A 24,738-nucleotide genomic window follows, 5' to 3' on the forward strand; every position below is an offset into this window, starting at 1 on the left:
CTTGTAGCAGAAATCTGGGTTAACCCTATTAAACGTATGTAACTTTGCTGGGGTAACATATAATTGCGTTAGCCAATTATATTGTGGTAACTTAAGCCTGGTATTCACGGTCTGTTTCTGAGCCTTAACACAAATACTACTTCCAATCCTCCAGTGTTATGTAGTCACAATACTTTGTAAGTTCCATAGGACTAAGAAGTAGAGTCTCTTCCTCGATGTACTGTTTTTCACTAGCATTCAATAGTTGTTACAGGGGAAACAAATCTATTGTTGAAAAGAAAGAGATAACGGTTTCCCTATCAACAGAGCTCTGTGGGGGATGGCAACATTCTTGGAAATGTAGGAAATCGCAAACTAAAGCCAAAGTAGAGAAAGCAGGTTAGAGAAAGTGGATCCAACAAAAAAGTAATCTAGCTGCCAGCGGGGACACACAGCAGCCTGTTGGCATTTTCAGCACCACAGGGTTCCACCTAATCCATTTCTGCCAATACAATTATGATTGGCACGCAGTTATCTCTGCATGTTGAGCTGAATGTCATGTCACAGTAAGTCACCAAAGGGCTCATGGGAAGCGTGGCTAGTAACTAGTAATGGAGCTGATGTGGCCGCATCATGTCTTTGGATGTCAGTGAAGAAACTGCCGATGTCTCAGTTGACCTGTGAAGCTGGACATGGTGGATGGGGACGAGGCCGCTCGAAAACGGACAGGCAATCATTCAGCAGCAGACATATTGAATAGGCCCACATGGCTGCCACCCACAGTGTAATGAGGGTTACCAGGCCATGCTGCCTTTCTGTTGACTGAGGCTTGTATGGACAGAGGCTTCATTTTATATTTTGACTGTTCTGTTAGAAAATGTGAAAATAAAAATCCCCCAGTCAGCTATTTCACCATTTTCAATTTGATATACAGTATATATATACACACACTGTGTGTGTGTGTGTGTATATATATATATATATATATATATATATATATATATATTGTATATATGGTCTTTTTCAATCTGCATTCTTGACCATACTTGTGTTCATGTGCTTTCCCAAGTCCTCATTTATTTAAGTAGTCCAAATGCCCATAAGTGTTTTCTTTCTTGGATTTTGGTCAATTCATCAAAAATAAATGCCCTCTTGAAAAGTTTCTTAAATGATTTCAGAGAGGTGAGAAATTCAGCGTCCTTAGTCATCATCAGGGAAAACGGTCTTCTCTCAGCAAGCTACTCAATAACTCACCTGTGGCACTTGTGTCTCATAGCTTTTTAATCATAACCTGTAACCTCTTTTGAAATATCTAAAGGTCTCTGATCATGATCATCGTTTGTATCTAATATTTCCTGCTTGGCAAATTGGATTTGGAAGAAGATAACTTTAAGGCAGGTAATGTTGTATATGCGCAGCTCTACACTTATATAGATATGAATGGGAACAAATTAAGGGAGTTCAGGGTGATATTTGACTGGTTTATTGTAAATATACATAAAAGCAAGGCTACCTTCAACACAACCATAGAAAATCTCCCCTTTATCATTGGGGCTGTAATGATATAGAACAAAGTAAAGTAAAAAAGTTTTTGAAAAGGCTATAATAAACCAATGCTTTTTGAGAATCCTGTGTGTGTCTAGAATGTACTGTATGCGCAATTAATCAACTGTAAATATCACCCGTTATTGCCACTGGCTCAGCTAACTTCAAAAAGCCAAAGCAAGTAAATTTGGTACACTACAAACATTTCCTACATCTCTTAATTACTGCGGTGTATGGTATAAAGTTGTCACAGTGTAATATTTAGTACTTGTCACTTGTCTATGGTGGGATCCTGTAATTAAGATCCGGCAAACTGATTGGGCGGAAGGGCCGCTTCATACAATTTGTTTTAATTAGTAATTAGTGTTACAATTAGTGATTCCATAAAACCTGCGTTAAGGCCAATATTAGCTGACTTGCTAATCTGGAGTTAGAAGTAAGTACAGATGACAACTATGATACCAACATGCCACAAACATGGAAAGAATTTCTTCTGTAGATTATGCTGAGGCACAGTGTTAACAATGTCTACCAGTGACTGGCCTGAGGCCTTTTTTGGCATTGACTTGTGACTACTCGAGGACCTTATAGAGACGCGTGTCCTCAGTGGCTTTGGTAATTCTGAGATGGACTCGAAACAGTCTCACCTTGTGAGATTGTTTCTGAGCCTCTGGCGGAAGAGTGGAGGTGTGCCATTGGCCTACTGCTGCCCGAACAATTACACATACTGAGCACCATTCTCTCTCTTCCACAAACATCTGTCTGGTCTTAATAGCTTTTTCGGCACTTTCTCATGTCTCCGCTGAGACAGAAGGCCAAGGAAACGTACGGCACACTAATGTACATTTAGCCTCTTGGAATTACATTGCGGCTGTTGAAACTGTCCGATTTGAACCTGATCTGTTTTGATGTGTTTTTCATAGCCATAGTCCAGAATTGGACCAAATGTTGCTTTTATCATTTTTAAATTAATTTCAGCACTTTTACTGTTTTAAAAGTTGGCACTTTAATGCAGACACGCTTTGATAAACAGTTAGAAAGCGATGTTTTTGGACAAGCCCCATTTGTCGGTGGCAAGCATCTCCCTCAGAAGTGTTTTTAAAAAGCATATGTTTACTCCAGTACAGCTTTTCAGTCTCGGCAAGGTGCAATCCCTGCTTCTGTTTCCCTAGAGTCCAGTAGTTTCCAGTGTTCTATGTTGTATCTACTCCTGGTCTGTCTGCAATTTGTCTCTGTTTAGTGCAGTAGTTGGATATGATATAAAATCAACCTAATCAAAGCGTTCAGTCTCCTTGTTGGAATTTGCAGCAAGTTGATGGGTGTCAAACACAGACAATTCTATTTTAGCAAAAGGCTTGCTTTGAATCTAATAAACGATTAAATATGTCTGAATTGACCAAAAATTATTCCTAATTATCTTTAAACGTTTTGGTCAAAGTTTTTTTCAACTTCTATTTAGATTATGACACCATGGAGCCACACAATGGGCCAAAATTCTTCAGAGAATATAGCTACTTTTTGTTTTTAAATGCGGTAGTATTCAGATTTCAAGATGTAAATAACCGCTTCAAATTCCCAAATTTTTGTTCCTCCTGACCAGCTGTGTTGCTGACAGAACTGGTGAAGCAGTTTGGAGAAGCAGTAGCACAGATGTAACATCCATGGAGACATGAAGGTTTAAGACAGAGTGGAAGTATGCTTCAGACCAAGTGCTTGTTAGTTGTCATTCAACACCATCTAAAAAAACCTTTCTGACTCATACATCCGGAAATCATGTTCACTTTTCTAAAACATTCATGTATCTGGTGGACATCAGCACACTGTGTGCAATTCCTATGGATCATTGTTGATCTTTAGGGGACATTTGGAGTTATAGGGCTAAAATTTAAGAGAAGGCTACCACATTAAACAACATTTAAAAAGTCATGAATATGTCATTCATACCACGCCATCGCAACCCTGACCACTGAACACTGTTTCTTTGTTAAAACTTTGCTTGAGTCGTTGCCATGCAAAACATTCCTTTTGTACATAGATGGTTGAGTGTTTTGCCAAGTCATACACTGTTACATCAGAACTGCTGCACAATTATATCCTCTTGATAGTTTGTCTTTTCTACACACCAAAGCTGCCTAAAGCACATGATAATAGTCTTTTCCATATCTCCTCAAGCAGTAGTCACCCTCCCCTCTGAGTGAAATGTCCAGTGTGTGCAGTGGAAAGTGTTTTTGTGTGTGTGTAAGCTTATGTTTATCTCTGCACTGCCTTTGGTTCCCCTTTGATTTCCCTTAAGCCTTATGTCTTTTGTCATGTTCTGGTCTTCTGAATGCTTGCTTATGGGTGTCATTTGTTTTCTCCCCCCCCTCCCCCCCTTGCCCCGCTCCCTCCCTGCTTCCTCCCCCATTTCTCCTTTATTTGCATGCTGTTCCTCCTGTTCCACACCTCCCTCCGCAACTGCCATGTCCTCTCCTTGTGTGCTCAGACACTGCGCCCAGCACTGAACCTGCAGCTCATGGTTGGTATCTTTACTTTCCTCTTTATGTCTTTCTTTTTACTTGTATCCTTTCTCTGCAGCATGCCTACCTTTACTGTTGCACAGTAGACAGTTGTGCCAGGCTGCCCAGCCTGGAAATGTCAGCTGTGTGCCTGGTGTCAGTCATGTATTGATTCAACTGAGCTGTCTTTTAATGCCACAGAGCACCTGCCAAGTAACAGTCAAGCTACAATTAATTTGTGTTGCATTAATTATGCCACAAAGATGTTTATATAACTTACTGTCATTGCATAGAGACATGCATAGCAGTAAAGCTTCTCATTCTTCTCGCTGGAACTACACTTGTGAAATGGTTTCTCAAACCAACCAATCACAGTGTCTCCCTGAAGGTGCCACAGAGGAATAAAGCCCACTCTGGAGCCACGACTGATTATATCAAACAGCTTAAAATGATTCTGTGTGGAGGCAAAAATAGACCTAATTTACTCGTTTTCATTAACTTGAATGAAAATGATACGCATCATTTTCTCATTTTGCCTAATTTGCATCCCTTTTTGTGGCAGCAGATTCACAATTTTTGTGATCAAATTCATAAACGCGGGGTCACATACTATTCTATTAAGCATGTGCTTGCTTCTCTTCCATCAGGACATTTTAAACTGACCTCTCTTACTTGCTACATAATGGTCGAGTTATGGGGGCCAGTGCAGCATACAATGAGCCATGGGCCCCTTATTAACCCCCTGTTTGGGGGGTATTTGGTTAAACACATTTATATTTAGGAATATTCAGATAGATGGATAGATAGATAGATAGGTAGGTAGGTAGGTAGATAGATGGATAGATAGATAGGTAGGTAGGTAGGTAGGTAGGTAGATAGATAGATAGATAGATAGATAGATAGATAGATAGATTATTCATCACGTGGGAAAATTTAGGCATTTAGACCAGTAGCTTATACAAACATAACACAACAAACGAGCATACCCACATAGATCTCAATGCACCACATAAGGTTTCATATTAATGAACCAAAAAGAACCTTTGGGGCCCTTGAGGGCCTGGGACCCCATGGTAAATGCCGATTTGGCCAGGATGCTAATCCAGCCTTGCTTTCCATAAAAAAAATGTATGTTTACATGGTTTTATTCTTTTCTTTCTTTTAGTTTCTTTTCAATTGATGGTCAGATTTTATCAAAATAAAAGATAGGGCCGGGCGGACTCAGGTGTCTCACAGATATCAGAAGCAGCCATCTTAGCTTTGTAAATATTAAAGTTTGATTACTCACAGTTACCAAGGGGATCGGTTTGAATATTAAAGTGGTGGAGACAGTTGAGATGGGCAGGTTTTTTATCTTTTCGTACAATTTCAATTAGTTTTACATGCAATTTAAGCTTGACAGCATGAGTGAGGGGTCGATTGATTATATAATAATAATAATAATAATAATACATTTTATTTATAATGCCCTTTACATTTCAAAAGGAAATCTCAAAGGGCTGATGTATATGATGTTCATACATTTACAAAATGTCATGTTTGTACATTTTCAAACATTATTTGGATGGCTATTATAAAGTTGCTGATTATATTCTGTCGATGGTTACTTAAATAATTTATAAACATTATTTAGATATCATCAGTTTTCAAATAAACCAAACAATCATTTATTATTAACATTTTTTTTATAGATCACCAAAAATAATTATCAGGTCTGAATTAATGTTACGTTGTGCTTTATAAACCACTTATAAGCATTATGTCCAACTTTTTAATTGCCGTCCAAATAATGTTTGTAGATTGTTTATGCAACACTTATTAACTATTACCCAAATTCTTAACTATCTACATTTTTGAACTTATTATTGCCTATTAGACTAAACTAATGATAAAATAATATAAATTATAACATTACTAATAATCAGTGAACATTCTAAATCATTTCATTGTTAATACGGTAAAAGAACTATTAACGAAAGTTTTTATTAACTATCAAATAACCATTCATTAATGACTATTAGAAAGTTTTACCAAATGTTGGGATTTTCAGTGGGGATGAGGGTGAAAACTCAGTAATAATACCTATGTGGTGATAAAACAGAAACATAACTGGGTTGTGTGTTGGCTTTACATATTGGACATTATTCTCACCGTCCTATTTTCATGCAATATCAGCGAGTATAGATGATAAGATTAGATTGTGAAGCACCTTTTTGCATCAAAGCAAAAGCAAATAGAAAGCAATTCGTTAATAATGCTTTAACATAGCACATTCATCTTCATACTTAAAATGTTTCAAAACCATTTTCTAATTTATGCACGCATAAATTTAATTAATGATGTTGTCAGCAAAAATTGGCATGTTTAATACATCACAGCGATGGTGATGGGAAATGCGGCTGTTGGAGTGCCTCCTGACATAGTCTTCCCTTCCTGTGTCAGACAAACACGCCTGCAGCCGCACTCGGCTTCTCTCCTGTGAATGATGTTGCCAGCTTGTATTGGCCAGGCAACAGATGCTTTATTCTCCTTTTTGTTAGATGTCTCCTCAACATTTATGAGTTTTTGAAGGGTTGCTCCAGATGTTACAATCTGTCCCAGCATTTTTTATTTTTAAATGAAAATTAGTAACCGAAGTAACGCGCCATGAATGTAATTACTGTGTGTGAACTTGAAGATTCTCTAGAAACTTAAATGCATTGCAGTTGCATCAAGCATCTTAAGATTTCCCTTTTAAATAAGAAAAATCTTTAGACATAACATCCCTTCAAATGTCTAAAATGAGTTTCCTTTTGCCAAAATAAATGAATAAGTAAGTGTGAAACAATCATACAGTATGAATTTGGCTGTTAAGGGGACTTTCTACATTTTGGTATAAGTAAAACAATCTGTAATATTGAACTTTCAACATTCTTTTCACCTGCAGCCCGTAGGCTAGTGAAGTCAAAGTATCTTTTTTAGTCTCCCTAAGGAGAAATTTGTTTTGGACACTGAGTAACATTGCTGCAAGAGTTACTTCCAAAGTTCATATTGGATGATTTTTCACTTGGTGATTGTTGTTCAATGCACATGCAAACAGTAGTGTGCTCTTTATAATTATAATAATACCTTAATTTGCCACACAAAGGAACAATGAGGAATGTACTCATTGTACATTCAAGAGGAAATTACTCATAGTCAGGGCTTTAAATTAACAACCATCAACCTGCCAAATGCAGTTAAAAATGAACTTTGCACATAACATTGTAAAGTTACAATTCAGCAGGCGGCAGTAACAATGCAACAAATTGGTGTTGCCAGATTGTGTGTAATGTATGAATAATCGTAATCTAGCAACAATGCTTGTCATGCTTATCCTACATTTCCCATGAACACCGTGTCATGACGTGTCGTACAGTTGGCTACGTGCCTAGCGTGCATGGTATCTATTACGAGCTACACTGAAACGGAAAAAAACAAATAAAATGACACTTTTTATAAAAGTGAAATGAAAGTTAGTTAGGGAAAATAAAAATGTGGGCGGGGATGATGAGGAGGCAGAAGCTTGTTTTGTTTAAAAATACTTCAAACGTCAACAAGAGGTCTTATCTGATATGCTGATTTTGCACACTCCAGTCAGAGCACTTAGGTCCAGGAGCAGGTGCTTTTATACTGTCCCAGATCCAGAATGAAGACCAGAGGGGACTGAGCTTTTTCAGTGGCAGGTCCTAAGCTCTGGAACTCTCTTCCTCTCAACATTAGAGCAGCCTCCTCTATTCAGAGCTTTAAATCACTTCTAAAATCTCATCTATTTGCACTGGCTTTTAACATAAGCTGATCTGTGACATTTTATTGTTATTGTTTTGAGAAAAGTTTTTATCTTTTGTCTGTTTTATTGTTTTTGGCATATTCTGTTTTAGAAGGATTTTTCTGGTTATTTATTATGCTCTTATCTGTTGTTGTTATCTAAATTTTTACAGCACTTTGGGGCAGTAGTGACTGTTTGTAAATGGGCTATATAAATAGACCTTGACCTAGAAGTGTCGTTACCCAACATCGCTTAGAACACCTTTAAATACCCTTCACTTTAAAATGATAGTTAATTCTCTACAGTGTCTGTAATGCATATATTTATAATAACAATGTATCAAATAACAATGTGAAAACCATAAGAAAGGGGTCCCTCATAGTGATGAACCTACAGCCAGTGAATCATTAGCAGTTTCAGCTCAGTTTTTAATGTTTTGGATCACTCTTATTGCTTTCATAGTGTCTTTTCCAGCTGCATCTAACAGCTGTTTCCAGTGAAAAAGCTCTGATGAACCCAGTGTACACTACCTGCTCAGCATCAAACAGCAGACACAGACACAGTTACAGACTAGCTGCTACAACATAGTGGAGCATTTAGCTGCTAAAGAGACAGGTATTTCCCTCAGGAGTTGGTGGAGATCAAAAAACCGAGTTAGATGAGAGTGAATATTAGACTTACATTTACCAAGTGGCCAGAAACACTTGAAATGAATGATAATGTTGCTCTGTAACTGCTGGATGCAACTGTTTGATAACAAGTGTGTCATATCAAATTCAAAGGGGATGATGATATGTTGATGTTTTGTTTTGGGTGGCCAATCAAATCCAGTTTGCATGTTCAAGTAAGTGAAAATGCTAAAGAGGTTTTGACAGCCTGTCACTTGTTTGACTTTGTTTACTGTACATCTTACAGTAGATGTGAAAGGAGCAGGTGTCGGACCTATCCTGTTACATTACTGAGTGTTGAAGCCGCCCACTGCCAGTCTGAATGCCAAGTGACACCAATAACTGCATTTCCATGTACATCATTTTGATTTGTTTAAAAAAAAATTATATTCACTTACAGTATTTCCCTCATAAAATATTTATAAAGGGCAAAAGAACATGGGCTTAAACCAGATGAATTGATTTTCACGGCAGATTGATAGAGATGGGATTTCATTAATATGCATACACGGTTTAGTGAATGAACATTAGTGAAGGGTTCAGGTGTTGTACCGAATATTTAAATATAATTAACACTCACTTATTCCACAAGGCTTATGCTGATGTGAAATTGGGCTTTTCAGTCGAAATAAAGCTTTTTTTTGTCCCAGCTTACAAATCATGAAATGTGAAATGTTTTTTTTTTCTCAATGCAACAACCAGCCACACGACAAATGCAAACTACATAGCCTTCAACCATTTCTTAATGCAGACAGAACCTTAAGTACAAGCTCACCACATATCGACCACATTTCCTGCATCAAATTGATCCTGCTCAATTATTCTTGAAGGTTAAAACTGCTTTGTTCTGAAAACAGCACTGTGCCTTTTTTCCTTCCAGGAGATAAAACCATAAATCCAGCCGCTGTATAGAGGTTAGCAACAATGATCTTACTGGAAGAACAAGAATGGGATGTTGACAAGACATCATTGACTTTAAATGTATTCAAGGTCAGCATTTAGACATACATTTACCGGTAATTCAAATGCAGTTCAAGGGCCCTATCTTGCAACCAGCACTGCGTGGCACAAGGCCTGACGCAAGTGTCTTTGCTATTTTAAGACCAACACTGTCAATTTACCCTCCCGTGCCTACGTTGTTAAAAGTGCCCATATTATGAAAAAATTACTTTTTCTGGGACTAGGGGTGTTACTTTGTGTCTCTGGTGCTACCACACATATCAAACTTGGAAAAAAAACATCCATGCTGTTTTGAGTGAGATAGGTTTCTGAACGTCCTCTGCCTTCAGTCTCTGGGTGAGCTGTTCAAAATCTGCACGGCTTTCTAGCTCACTAGCTGAGACAAGGTAGTTAACCCTAGCATGCTAGTGCTAGCATAAATGCTGGTTCTCAATGACAAAACACTGCTACACCACACACTTGTTCACCATTATCTTGACAAACTCCCACTTTGCTTGTATGAAAGTTATGATGTCTCTCTCTCTTTCTCATGGGCGGGCCAAATTCTCTGGGCAGGCAAAACAGAGAAAGGGGAGGTAACCTTTCTCCTTATGACCCTATAAGGGGCAAGATTCCAGATCGGCCCATCTGAGCTTTCGCTTTTTTTTCAAAGGCAGTATTTCACTTTAAAGCCGTTATAATCAATGTTTTCATAAAATGAAATGTATGAAATGGAAATGTTGAAGGGTTGCTCCTGGTGACCAACCTACAGAGAATGATCAGCTGAATCTGTAACTCTCTTCGACTTTACAGAGCTTTATAGAGAGTTTCAACTCATTGTTAAGCTTTCAACAATTTTACTGTTGTTGTTTACTCTGACCGCTCTCATAGGGTTCTGTTTTTGGTCGCAGCAGGCAGCTGTTTTCAGCTGAGCAACTCTTAAAAACCTGTTCCGCATCAAACAGCAGACAGACATTTAGCAGCTATAGAGTCAGATATCCCTGTGTTTGTCCCTCAGAGACCAAAAACAGAGCTGAGAGAGAAAGGGTGAATATTAGACTTACATTAACCAGGTGGACAAACATGACTCCTAATGAATGATACTGTTGCTCTGTAACTGCTGGATATGTAAATATGCAACTGCTTGCTAATACGTTTGTAATATCCACCTAAAAGTTAATATGTTGTTTTTCTCAACTTCCTTCAGCTGCCCAAAAACAATGTATTGCAGCTTTAATAAGTTTGTGCTCTAGTAGTCGACAGATTGTTGGAAATGCCTTTTGTTATGTGATTTTGTGCAAAATTTACAAAGGCATTTAGTGTATGTTAATTCCTGATGACAAGCACATTGCCCTTGCCTGTTGACAAAAAAGTCACCCAGTGTGTCGCCACCATGCTGATAAGTTAAGGGTGTTTGGTTTTTTTTAAGCTGCCAATGTCGCTGCCTGGAAGGCACTAGGATTAGGCAATGGTTAAGGTAAAGGTTAGGTATGGTTGCCTTGAAGTCAACGGTCGCAGCGCTGCCTGGAAGTCAATGTTGGGGGCTTAAAACACCATCAAGCTAAGTTAACTGACCAGTGCCTTTCAGCATCTGGCTGCCATCATTTACTATTTTAAACAACCACTGCTGTCTTACCTTGGCGTGAAAAGTGGACAGAAACAATTCCTAAACCCCAGCGATGCACATTTTTACATGTTTTTGTACACGTGTAAACGCCAGCAAAAGAGTCAGCTAAAACTAACGTGATGCCACATACTTTGTCCCTAGAGGAAACAAGATTTCAAACCTAAGCAGTTATTAATCACTTGCGGCCCCTACCGGCGGTTTAGGAGAAGTGAGTAGTCAGCAGTCAATGACCTTCTAGATCGCCCAGTAGAGTTTGCTCCCCATGTGGGCTGAGTCCTTGGCAGCGTCCCAGGTTCGAGTCCGGCCCTCGGCCCTTTGCTGCATGTCGTCCCCTCTCCTCCTCTTCGCTTTCCTGTCTTCAAGCTATCCTGTCAAGGAAAGGCCATAAAAGCCAAAAACTAATCTTAAGCTTATGGAACCATTAGTATGCAGGATTAGCTGCATACTCACACACACAGACACAGCCGAATGCAAGGCGGCCAGCGGAGATAACAAACAGGAAAGTCATAAATATCAATCAAGCGCTGTCTGTGCATACCCACACAGTCCTGGGGAGAGGTCTGAGCAGCCAGTCATTTGTGTGGGTGTCCACCCTGAATACAATACGGACGGTAGTTCAGTAAGTAGTGAATCACTTCTATGACATGGATTCCGAGCCCTGGTTGAATGAATATTGACAGTGCTGAGTCATGCAACGATAGTCATGCAACGATAATAACATCGGTAGCAAATGTCCCCAGAGGTGGAGGGAGTCAGTAGGTAGGCTCGAGGAAGCTATGAAATGAAATAATAATAAAAATGAAATAATTGGCCTATATTGGGAAATAATTTGTCTATATTGGGACACATAGGTCTGATACCATGGGAACACAGCTGCAGCTCATGATGATTACAATACATAAGTTTAGAATAAAGAATACAGAAGGTTAATAAGTTGCACTAACAACAGTCAATATTACTGAGAGTTGTGACTTACTGGCATACTTGGCTGCAGAGGTGATAAAGGGCTTTTGTATACATTTATCAAATTATCCAATTAATAATGTTAGCTGCACATGGAACAGGAAACCAGGTTTGCTGGGAGAAAGGGAATCAGAGAATGCATGTACAAGCCCTAAAGTTAGCTGGTTACCGTAAAACCTGTTTACATGTACTGTAGCTGGGAAAACTCAACATCCTACACTTCATGAAGCTAGAATTTAGTGTAGTACTGTTGTATTAGACTGCATTAGTTTTTCCCCACAGAGTTAGTCCTATACTGTAGTGCTCTAACTGTTTGTGAGGTTTTGTAAAAAAATATATATATATCTGAACCTCGCACAAGTTTTTTCTGCAACACAATTCACCATCATCTGGCCATGTCTGGGTGTTGGGCAATTAAAATATGCACAAGCAAAGATTCCTGGTAGCTTATTTTAATGTGTTTTGTCAATCGATTATTCAAACCAGCCTGCCTGGATTGGATTTCATTGTATCACCTGTACCAGTGGAGCTGCTCAGTGGCCAGCAGATCAGACTGTGGTTGTACCGGGCAGCTTCCAGGTATGAATGTGGAACTGTGTGAATGGGATCAGTGTGTTCCTGCAAAAGAGAGGCTTCCTCTCAATGAACCTACCCTAATAAATAAAGGTTTAAAAAAAAAAAAAAACTGACACAACATGCCCCCCCCAGCCCAACCCAACCCCTTGTCTTTTTTATTTATTGATTGCTGTCTTTGGTGTGAGAACCCAGGAACGTGGTTGGACCCTGTGAGCCCCTCAGTGTCAACACCATTTCTGACTGTATAGCTGTAGAAACTTTATTTGTGAGGATTTTCAGCTCAATCAATTCAGAAAACTAAGTGCATTTCAGTTATTGCTCCTTCCTTCAAGTGACATTTAGCATTATGATTCATAATTTGGGTGTCAACAGGGCAATCTCCAAAACTCCCAATGTATTTGAGAAATGTTAATTCATGACTATATATGCGTGCCCAGCGTGTGACACCAAGTCAGAGCTTGTTAGAACAAGCATCAGCAATGACCGCCTGGCTCCCCATATCCGTTCAAATATTGTTGCCATGGTGATGCCCAGCTTGTCTTGACTAAAAGAGAGATGGAGCTGAGGCACTATTGAGCTTGAAGGCTCTTCCTGAGAATTGACCATTTCCCTCTAAAACAGGCCAGGTAAAGGGGATGAGGCGTGGAGGGCAGGCTGCACCAAATTAAACCTGCAGCTCTGAGATGAGCTGAAATGTTGTTTTTATAGATTAAGCATTAGCTCTTATGCCGAAATGAGAGAGAGGCCAAGAGACTGGAAAAAAAGTCTTTTTCACTCATGAGACCCACAGAGTTCAAGGCGCTCATTTGAAACAAAAGTTACAGAAAGAGCTGGTCAAATGCTCACACAGAGAGAATAGAGGTGGGAATAAACAAATTGATTACAAAGCCTTTCTCTCTTATTTAACAAAACAGTCTTTATCAGAGCAAAAATTCCTCCTCAAACAATGTAAACCACACTTGAGCCCTTGATCTTTAGGAATATCAAATCACTCCAAATCGTATAAATGGTAACATTGATTACTACAAAGAAAAATAGAATTTTGAAAGGAATTTAGTATTTATGCACGAGAGTTATGTTAACTTTTCAAACCACATTCCGTCCAATGTGAATGAAGACAATCCAATATTAAGAGAAGTTCAGACTTCGTTTGGTGGCATGGAAGAAAATTATTATTATTAAGGGTGTGATTATGTATTGAGAGATTTGTAACTACAGAATCTCAGTATTTCTAATATTCTGGTAGTTATACAAATCCCAATCAAAATGCGTTCCAATCACATTCTGTATACTGTAAAGTATACACTGTTTATTTTTTGGTAATAGTGCATAGAGCAGTTAACCAGGCTTGCACCAATAGACATGCATCAGTGTAACTGTGCAACATTATGAAGATAAGATTTCCAGCGCATCCAGTAAAAATGGTTCCACAAGGACTTATTACTTCCCATGTGTTTCTGAGCAGCAGCAATTGCGCCAAAGTCCAATATTTTTGTCCAGCTCTGTTGTGGCACAATAGTGGCCAAACTTAGCACAGTAATAATCAGGGCTTTGCTTTGTGGATGATCATTAATTCACACTGGAGCATGCATGTGCAGGGGGGGGGGGGTTCAAGGCCAAAGTCCCCTTATTTCTTCCATATTTTTTATTTTGCATGTTTTGTCTGACGATGGCCCACAATATTTTGAAGAATACTTAACAATGATAATTTGCTAGATAAAACCTAAACCTTCATATCACACGATGACCAGGTGGCGCATGTCCGCTTCCTGCCAGGCACGCCACTCTGACTCTAGTCCGTCGGCAGCCAGCGAGAGCAAGAGTTGGAAGTTGAAGTGTCGGTAAGCGGGCTTTTGAAGTGAATGAGAATGCATACGTGCGTGCACATTTGGTTTGTTATAGTAGCTTCTAGCTGTAGCCGCTAGTTAACGAGTTTCCTCCAGGATGAAAACAGCCAACAGGCAAGCTAGTGACATTTCGCCACAATTACACGTTGTATTAGGGCACACACTAGTCATCGTGTGACAGCCTTATAGCGTCACCGTTTCCTTCTCTGATTCACTAAAGATGACAGCAGCAGTTCCCTGTAGGTTAACAGAGTGTCCCCTGAGAGCCCCTGCCCCTCAGAAGGTCTCTGAACAGCCCTGTACTGTAGCACATGTGATAAATTTGTTATTTAATCACTGCTTAAGCACTTCTGGTTAGACACTAACTACATTTTGTTGCTCTGTACTTGTGACATGTGCAATGACAAAGTTGAATCTAATCTAATCAAAAATTGTCTTTGTCGTCATGTTACCTGCATGAGGTAAATTAACTCCCTGTAACCTGTTTCTAACAAATTCACGTGCTCCGCAGTTCAGAGCCTGCATTTTGGTGTTAGATGTTCACACAGCGTTCGCAGTTCTCGTCTTACTTCCATCTCCTCACTCTTAATTAAAAGCCATGGCGGTGGAAGATGTCAGTTGCTTTTGCTGACGGCTAGCTGCACTGACTAATTTCCAATCCGGAGAGGTGAGCGCGTCTGGAAAGGACACACCTGCCAACACGCTGTCAGCAAGCATGTGAAAGTAGTGGGATAATTGAGCCGCACTCAGAGATCTAATAGTGGAGAGGAATGGAGCAGTTTAATGACCCTTTTGCTCTCAGCAGGATTATGGCAGATAAAGCACAGGACCTTTCTCTCGAATCCAAGGACTAAGGCTGTCACATTTGGACGTCATTAATGAGGCAAGGCATTCATTAAATGTGCCAAATTACCATTGGGTATTGTAAGTGCAGCAAATGTAGCAATTGTTTCTTTCGACTTTTGATTTTGGCTGCATGGGGCAGCTAACTTACGAAAATATTTTGTAAAGGAGAAGTTTACGTCTGTGGTGTGTTTAATGTGTGCGATTCACATCCTTATTGCGTGTGTCCATGTATGGTTTCTATAATGAGTATGGAAACATTTGGGAAAGACGTGTTGAAAAATTTGGCCAACACTTCAAATGCTGTCCTTTGGACTTGAAGAATGAGTCCTCCCAGACCTCAGAGACAGCAGGTGATCTTGGGTTGACTGACTATCAAAGGGACAGATGGCATTGCCAACATCACTGACTTCCTGACAATCTGGTAGGTTAAAGGGACACTGTGGCAGGTTTTTGACAGCCAGAGCATTTGTTTGATGATTGTGTGCATATAAAATATGTTTTTTGGTGAGCCGAACAATAATGGTCATGGCCTAGGTTGAACCTGGAATCGGTTGATGCTGATTTATAGAATTAGCGTGAAAGATAGCCCTTTTTCTCACATAACGGTGGAAGTCAGAAGAACCTGTATCCAGTGATAATGTAGCAGATTCTCCAATGTCAGTCAAGGAAAAACATCCAAAAATCTGCCTAGAAATCATGTAAAAAGATGCTCTTGAAAATGTCAGATCTTGTCCTGTAGTCATTACACTTTATTACTCATTGCTCATTACAGATATTTTCTTCAGTATCAGAAGTAGTTAGTTAAAGTGCAAACAGCAACTGCTGGGACTGGCAGCTAATTCCTCATAACTCTCAATGGTGCAATTCACCAACATGTAAAGAAGTATAAATTGGACTCAGGTTTGACTGAGTCTATATGGCAATAATATCATTCCTATTTACATTACACAACACATGATGGAAACTTATAAATCATTGAATTTACCTAGGAAAATTTGCTTTCTGCTTTTTATTTTATATTTTGTTTTCTGCACTTTATATTTTATAGATTAGCGCTAATCTACCCATTTTATTTAGATATGTGTTCTGTGTTGAAAACCTACAGAGAAAAGGTGTCCTCAAACATGACAACCTATTAAACTATAAATAACCTATGAAATGTCATGCTAAGACTATGCCATAAGCCTGTGGATAAGAGAATGAAAACAGCACATGCAGATAAGTGTTGAAAGAGTTTTAAAAAATTGTTCAATAGCACAGAAGCTGCATTTCCTGGGTTGACGCTGGTCAACAAATACATGGAATGTCTGAAAGGTGTGTTTCTGAAATGGAAAGACAGAATTTTATGAGTTTTCTTTGGAGGGCAGAGCTGGAGTGGGTAGGTCACCTTAGAAAGAAATTATAAAATGGAGTTTTGAAAATGTTTTGCACATTAAATGCATCAGGATGAGTAAGTGGAAACCAGTTTCAGCCCTTTAGAAAAGAAAAAGTTTGCATAAAAGTGCTTTTTAATTAGGAGAAGTCCATTATAGAATTCTACATCAGTGCAATATTGGATGTCTTTATTTAAGACGTGTGCACACAGAAAATAGATGTGATTTTATTTTGAGGCTTACACTCTTGTGGCTTGAACCTGTCTGTGGGGCACTCTTCATATGAGGCACATATGCTGCATTAATTAGTTTCAGACTCACAGCCGAGTATGGCAGGTGACAAACCTCTTCCTCCTCTCATAACTCACCTCCTGCTGAAAGTTAAGTGAACCTCTAAGGTTCCGTCTGGCTTTCACATGATGAAATAGGCAAGGAAGTGTTGAAATAGACAGGGAAGTGTAATCAGTAGTGATTTTTCTCCTCACCTGTGACATCTGAGATCCAATGTGTTTAATCAGCCTGTACAGGAAAAGCTGCCTGTAGTTAAAAAGTTTGAGCAGGTTAACAACAGGCACACCTTTTTAGCCAATGTTGTTCAGCAGCACCACCACTGGTAGCTGACCCATCATAACCCTTGTGTAAAGTAGTCAGATATTGAGGACATTTAAGTGCCAAGCTATACCCCATCCTCCATCTATCCTCCATATCCTCCATCCAAACTTTATGCTACATGGTTATTTTTTACTGCGTATCAGAAATTGACAAATGAAAATATTCCACTGTATTATGTCTGTGGGCAGATGTGGCTCAGGTGGTAGAGCAGTTGTCTACCAATTCAGTCAGTGCTTCTATCCCTGGCCCTGCAGTCCAATGTTGAAGTGTCCTTGGGCAAGACGCTGAATGTGAATGTTTATTTGATGAACAGGTGGCACCTTGTACCTCGTACGGCAGCCTTGACCACAGTGTATGAATGTGTGTGAATGGGGAATGGTTCTTGTTCTGTGTTAAAGCCCTTTGAGTAGTTGTTAAGACTAGAAAATCCCTATATAAAAACAGTCCATATACATTTGCTCTTTCAAGTGTACATGAATTATACCTTTTTTTGTTAGATGTTTGAAGTGACCTTATAGTACTTTAAAAGCGTCTTCTGCATAATTTGCTAATGTCCATTAGGCCAAAAGATGCACACAAAGTGGTGAAACATTTTCAGATGATTCCGAACTTCCCCAATCATCCCCACCCCAGCTCAGGTACCTGCTGAAATGTTGACACCTGCAGTCTCTCACCAACTGCTGTTACATTGGCTCTCGCAAGCCCTTGACAAACCTCTTGCTAACAATGTAGCATATTTCCAACAGTAATTCTAAATAATACAGCAATACACATCTGTGTTATTGCTGACAACAAATCATATGGTGTTTAAGTAATGTTTTAGTAGTCAGCCCTGGAGGAAACGTCATTAGGATACATAATCTCGGAACCATGATGGTCTGTACAAAATTGCACGGCAATCCGTACGATAAAAGTATTTTAGTGTTGACCAAAGTGGTAAACATTTCTCAGATACCATGCATTTTGTAAATATTCAAATTGATTTATATGATAATAATTTTTTTTTTAGATCATAATTATAATGATTTGTTGGATACTCTAAGCTCCGAGCAGGTAGAGACAGCAGGTGGTGAGCATGAGGCTGGCATCATTTCTAACAAGTTTTAGTTGCAAAATAGGATCCCAAGTTATGTAACCTGTGTGTTCCTTGTTTTATAATGCTCTTATTATAATTTTCATTTAGGCTCAGTGTTACAGGTAAAGCAACTAAGTTCTGCAGCTTTCATCCGAGACAGTTGTACTGATTCGGTCTGCTCGGCTAGGCCGCCGTTGGCATGGACGACAAAAGGGCAGAGAAAGGAAAACTCAATTATGACTAGAGTTTGTGAGGACACACTTTTATTCAATAGGATGGGATATGGGTTACATCTTCCACAAAAAAATAACAATTGCAGTTCAGAGGAAATTGAAATGGATTATTAATCGCCAGTGCAACAGTAGCCCCTTTATTCTCTCTTTTCCTCTCAGCAAATGTTTGCTTCCGAGGCTTTGGTCACTCTCTCTCTCGTGTCATTTTATCAGTCTGGGCAGAAAGGGCTGGAATAAATGTTTTCCCAATTTGATGAAGCCACCACCAGGGATTTTTTATTTTTTTTTATTTTTTAAGTCTAACAATAAACAATACCCTTGGATAGAACAACCCCAGTTGTGAGGATCATCCATTGTTACTCGCTACGCTCACTTTTAGCAGCTCTGATACAACCTCAAGCTATAATGTGAGCTGTATATGTGAAATACAGCAGATTTTCTTTTTCAGTTTTTCCTGACTCCATCCATGCATGTAAGCTGGTCTGAATTTCCTTTGAGGTGAGGCTTGGATTAGAGGCCGACACCGTGCACTCAGTCCTGTTCAAGGATTTTATTATCACTGCTGGTTTTTGTCAGCATTACTACACCTGGCGGAGATTGTGTCGCAACACTGCTCCTCAAAGACGGAAAAATAGCATGACAATGCCGGCACACAGGGACCATGAAGAAAATATTCCGCCAGGCCTGCATCGCTACATAATGGCCAGATTCCATTTTCTTTCCTCTTGGCTCTGCAGCATTTACTGTCTGTGTGCAGCCATAATTTTTGCAACAAAGGTCAAACCTCACAGAGTCCTTTGATGCACTTTGGAATAACCATGCTGTGCTGCCTCAGCGAAAATTAAGACCACATGAATTTGAAACAACCTCAACACACACTGCGCTTACGCTTATTTATGTACAGTAGCAGTGATTAAACAATGAAATGCAATTTTTCCTATATATACATGTATATATTAATTATTCTTATATTAGCTAGCCCTTATCAGACATCCTGACATTGTTAACATACATCCTTGTTTTCTCTGCTTGTAGCCCATCTTTATGCTCAGTTTGTGTGAGATCATGCAGAGGAGTTATGTAGAGTCTAGCACTAACTATAGAAAGGGCTGTAGCAAAATGAAGTGGCACCACATAATTCATCTTCTTATTGAAACCTTATGCTGTGTTTTTTACTGCATGGTACAGCTCTGCTCTGCTCGACTCACTTTTTTGGTACAAGTAATTTTCTTCTTTTGCCTTCCACTGCAGATAGTACCCTCTCAGTGTTGGTTCTCAGCCGATCGCCATTGCTATGTCGAGTGAAAGTGTCTTCATGTCATCTTTAACGCGACACTCGCCAGATCCAGAACCAAACAGACAAATGTCTGCTCTTAGTACAACAGTGTACGACGTAGTATTGCAGGCTGCCCTTTTTTTAATCTGGGAAGAGTGAAAAAAAAAGTACAATCGCTATTACACATTCTTTTTTATTATTATTTCAAAACCATGGGATTGTGCAGGATGTCCCCTGTTGCACTCATGATCATACTCTCTGACCAATCATTGGTCTGCAGTGTTTGAACTCCATGTTCTAGTATTAGCTCAGCTCAGTCGGAAACTAGACCAGTTACCAACACACTGCACAGCTTTTTTAATGGGAATTATAAAAAGATTCAAGAGTCAATCTGAACCATTCAGTGGAAAAGCGGCATTGGAGACGTGTCATGCAGTGGCAGTAACTGGTTATGGCGAGTTCTGGTACAGTACATACCACCATTTTGGACTAATTTTATCACAGATCAGCCTTGTCAAGACAATTTGCAATTGGTCAACATGCAAGTCTACATGATGTAGTTCACCAAAGTTGAACTCTACGCACCTTTACTTTGACTTGCAGTCTTTGTGTTTGAATATTTTACACTGTGTAAACATCATATAGCTGCAGTGAAAACCTGGAACAAGCTGATACAGAATACCAGCCTGTTCAGAGTGCAATGTCTTGAAAACTGTTTGATGGGTTGCCATTAAATGTTTTACAAACATTCATGATCCCTTCACGGTGAATTGTGATAACTTAAGTGATCTCTTAGCTTTTAGTAATTAGCTTATTTTAGTATTGAGCTCAAAGCACCACTGTGCCTACAGTAGAAGTCAAACTGCCAACGTTGCTGTAGGCTCTTTAGTCTTGTGCTGAACTTAAATAACTCAAGAGAAAATTAAGAAAGAAAACAACCTGGTTAAGGCATTAACAAAGTTGGTTGACATGATAAACAAAACCTCAAAAACTCATATCACATAAGTGAAAAAGGTTCGGGGAACCATGATGTGTTATTGTGTAGTGTTGTCCCAACTCTCTGATATTCCTGTCTTCCTGAACATGTATTTAAACTCATGCTGGAGGCGTTACTTTAACTTTAGCTGAACCTTTGAGGTAAACAAAGATATTTCAGTCGCCTAAACACAGATGCTAATCCCAGTTCAGCCTGTCTTTCTCTCTGGGAAGTAGGCTGGAGTGTGGCTGGCCCTCCGATCTCCAAAAGGGGACAGTCCTGAGACAAAAAAGTCCCCTTATCACACAGCTGCCTAGATTCCCTGAATCTGTCTATTGACGAACATTATTATACATGAACAGGTTTAGAGTCTGGTTGAATATTCTCGTCCCCTGACCTGTGACCTATGAATGACCTGATGTTGTCTAAGCTTTCCCTTTAGTCTCCTCATACCTCAACACAGTGTTATCAGAAATTCCACCACGTATAAGTCTACAGTGGAAAAACTCTGAAAAAAGAGGAAAGCTGCAAATCATCCAAACTATGCTTTCATATGTTGATTTGGGAAAATAGGTAGAATCAGTGAGACAAGATATGAAAGGGGCGTGTAAACCGATCATTTCTGTGTACAACCTTGACCAGAAAATGTCCTGTAGTCTGTTTACTGCACGGATGTAAATGTAGCCATTGTCTCAGGCTCTTTTTTCCAGGATTAGCCCCTCATTTCCTTGGCACAGTTCCTTCACCCAGGGATGTCTCTGCTGTGTACACAGATCTGCACAAAGCCCCCGATGTCATTTCACTGATACTATTCTGTCTCACAACACAAGGATACACAGTCTCCTCTGTTGTTATTATCACTATACCAAGAGCAGTGGAGGCACAGGGCTTGACTTCGGCAGTGAATTTAATCAACGCCTTACATTTCTGGCACTTTCACGTTGACGAGATCTTTCTCTTTGCAGTTTTACGTTTCGATGATGAGTTACGTTAAGAGTTTCTTTTTCACGAATATATCACTTTTTGTCAGTAATGTTGACCTTATCTCTGTTCACGTCAAAAGTTTACATTTTCCAATGCAAGGGAAGGGTCAGATGTCTGATGTCAGGCTTAGGAAAATCATTCAATGTGAACACACGCAAATCAGGCTTCTGACCACCTTTCACATCCTGGGGAGTTTTGTCAGCCGTTGAAATGGCCGAGACTGGAGGCAGCTCAGTGACAGCGGGATGGGAGGAGAGTGTTGGCATGTGTAAATGTGTGTATGTGTGTGTTTGGGGGTGGGGTGGGGGGTGAAGGGGTTTGATAATCATGCATGAGAGAAGAAAGGACAGCCTGGTGGATGGAGAGAAGATCCTTCTCTTTTTTCTCCTAACATTGTCCCCATTAACGGGACTGATGTGCATCTCTGCAACAAGCTGCAAACTCATTTGGCCTAGGGAGCCATAGAGAGTCCTCAATGTGTTTGGATAAGTGACTCCTGAGACCACTAAAAGCCATTATTAGAAGGTGTTTATTGAGCTAGCCGTGGCCTAGATACAGCTTAATATCCTGAGAACCGTTATAGCCCATAATTATATTACATTTTGGATGAAAACTGACTGTGATTAGATAAATGATGAATAGCTCCATCAGAAGAAAAGAAAAAAAAGACAAGGTGCAAGCTTTCTTAGGAGATAAAAGCACTATTGGCTTATTTCTGCAACGAGTTGGAACAATTTGCTTTCCTTCTCATGACTGTATTGCTTGGCACCAAAACATAGATTTCATTACATACACAAAGCTGTATGTTACATGAGGATTAACAGAAACAAAAAGAAATACCAACTTCTTTTGTATGACAATATCCTACACACCTGTCTGCCAGATGTAAATTAGACAATATTCAATCTCTTTTTGAACATTGCATGAGTTTGTTTTTCACCTGTGTTTGAGCTTTCTATTTTAAAAAGCAGGCCCAGAGTTGAATACTGGTGATGATGTGTGATTTTCAGTAGACAACGCTGTTGTATAACTGCTAATTACAACTAACGTTTTGCTGCAAAAAAGAAATAATTATAGAATGAAAAAAGATGTGAATTCATAATGAAATGAAGTGTCACTGTCCTCTTTGCTTTGTCTAATTGAATTACAGCAAAATGATGTTACACCCCCCTCCCAATTTTAATCTGCATAAGTGTAGAAAAGATAATTTGAAAAAGAAGTCCAACAAAATGATGTCTCTAATAATTTAGGAACTCAGAATGAAAGTCTGTTAAGATTCCCTGTGAAGTCACCATTTTGTTTCTAATATTAAATCTTCTTTTTATTGTTTGAGCAAAAATAATTATTGCCTGGAAGCCATTATTCTGTCATTCGGATAGCGTAGCCTGCCTCAAATCATGCTGCTCCTGATCTGAAGAAATAAGTTCCTCGTTGTTTTTCCCACTTCATGACAACAAATCTAAGTGTTACAGTACATTGCTCCCATCCCTCCACATACAGTAATTATTTAAGGAAGTCATTGAATCGATGGTTAATGCTGCTGATCATACATTTAAAACTTTAGTGCATAGCTTTTGATATTAATGAACCTCCACTACATTCAAGCCATTGCCAAATGAGTTGCTACAAAGCTAATTAAGACTATCAGCGCCACAAAACTCCCTGTATTTCTCAGTATGGCTATGTACAGAAGATTGTGTCATTTTGGCGCAGAATGAGTAAATATAATTACCTCTTCTGAAGAGTCCATCATCAGAGGCTGACGTTTACGGTAAGTTTATTTCCTGTGCTCCAGTCTCGCCGACGCTATTTTTCTGCTCCAGCAAAAATGTATTAAACTCTGCTTTATTGTTTAAATCTGGTGGCCAAGTGCCTGGAATTGGAGTGTGTTGTGCATTAAACTACACTTGCTTCGCTTAGAGCCCGCATCAACGGGGCAAACGCATAAGCATTTGTTTAAGTCACGGATGCTACTTTTCTTCTCCAGCAAAAACTTACTCAACACTGCTTTATTGCTTAAATCTGGTGGCTAAGTGCCTGATTGTATTTAAACACTAGTTATACTCAAGCACTTATAGTTTCATTACCCTACAGCAACTCAATCGCTGATCTCAATTGTTAGAACGCTTTTAGCTACTCCAGCTTAGCCATTAGCAATGGTTCATTCCTGTCCTTCTCCTGCTCTCTCTTGCTCTGTGTGTCAAATGTTTAGCTGTTCCTCTGCCTCCTTTAGTGGTGACGGTACATGTAATAAATGTAGTAATGTAATTGCTGCTCTAGAAGCGAGGCTTAGTGAGTTTGAGGCATGGCTCTGCACCATGGAATCAAAATCATATGCTTTTGTATATAGCCAACTATATAGTAGCTGGTGCGGGCCAACATACTGCAGCTTTTGTTAGCAGCCCCCCGGCAGACCCCATGCAGCCGGGCGAGTGGGTGACTGCCCAAAATAAACATGGCGCTAGCTTCATACCGGGGAGCGCACACGGCGGCGGCCGCTCCAAATCGGAGCCTATGGCTGCCCGCCAACATCTTTGCCTTTCTAACAGTTCCTCCCCACTCAGCAACACTAACTCTGGTTATTCTAAACTGCGTCCCTGGGGCCAGAGTGGGCGATATAGAATCCCATCTAAAGTTTTACGCACATCGGAACTCACTGAAATTAATGATGAGTCACTTTGTGCATATACAAAGATATTGTAGGACTCAGTAGTTTTCTCTGGACCCCTGCCAAACCTGATCAGCATGTCATCCTTCCACCGCTGGTTGTCAGGGTGGTGCCCAGCTAATGATGTGGCCTTCGTAGACAACTGGAGTTTGTTCAAGGGAAAGCCTGGCATAATTAGGAGAGATGGCATTTATCGCACTTTGAACGGAGCTGCACTCATATCAAAAAATCTGACCGAGGCTATTATCGGCCATAAACCATGACAACCC

At 39.6% G+C, this 24,738-nt stretch overlaps 1 protein-coding gene across 1 annotated transcript in view; it reads left to right on the forward strand.

The window, feature by feature from the left end:
- LOC116700210 (cell adhesion molecule 1-like) overlaps positions 1-24,738 on the forward strand; it is a 393,444-nt gene that overhangs the window by 350,619 nt on the left and 18,087 nt on the right. The window contains 1 exon segment of the mRNA XM_032533207.1: positions 4,007-4,039. Within this exon segment, the coding sequence (XP_032389098.1) occupies positions 4,007-4,039 (33 nt within the window).

The sequence above is a fragment of the Etheostoma spectabile genome, chromosome 13 (genome assembly GCF_008692095.1).
Source record: "Etheostoma spectabile isolate EspeVRDwgs_2016 chromosome 13, UIUC_Espe_1.0, whole genome shotgun sequence".
Classification (NCBI taxonomy): domain Eukaryota; kingdom Metazoa; phylum Chordata; class Actinopteri; order Perciformes; family Percidae; genus Etheostoma; species Etheostoma spectabile.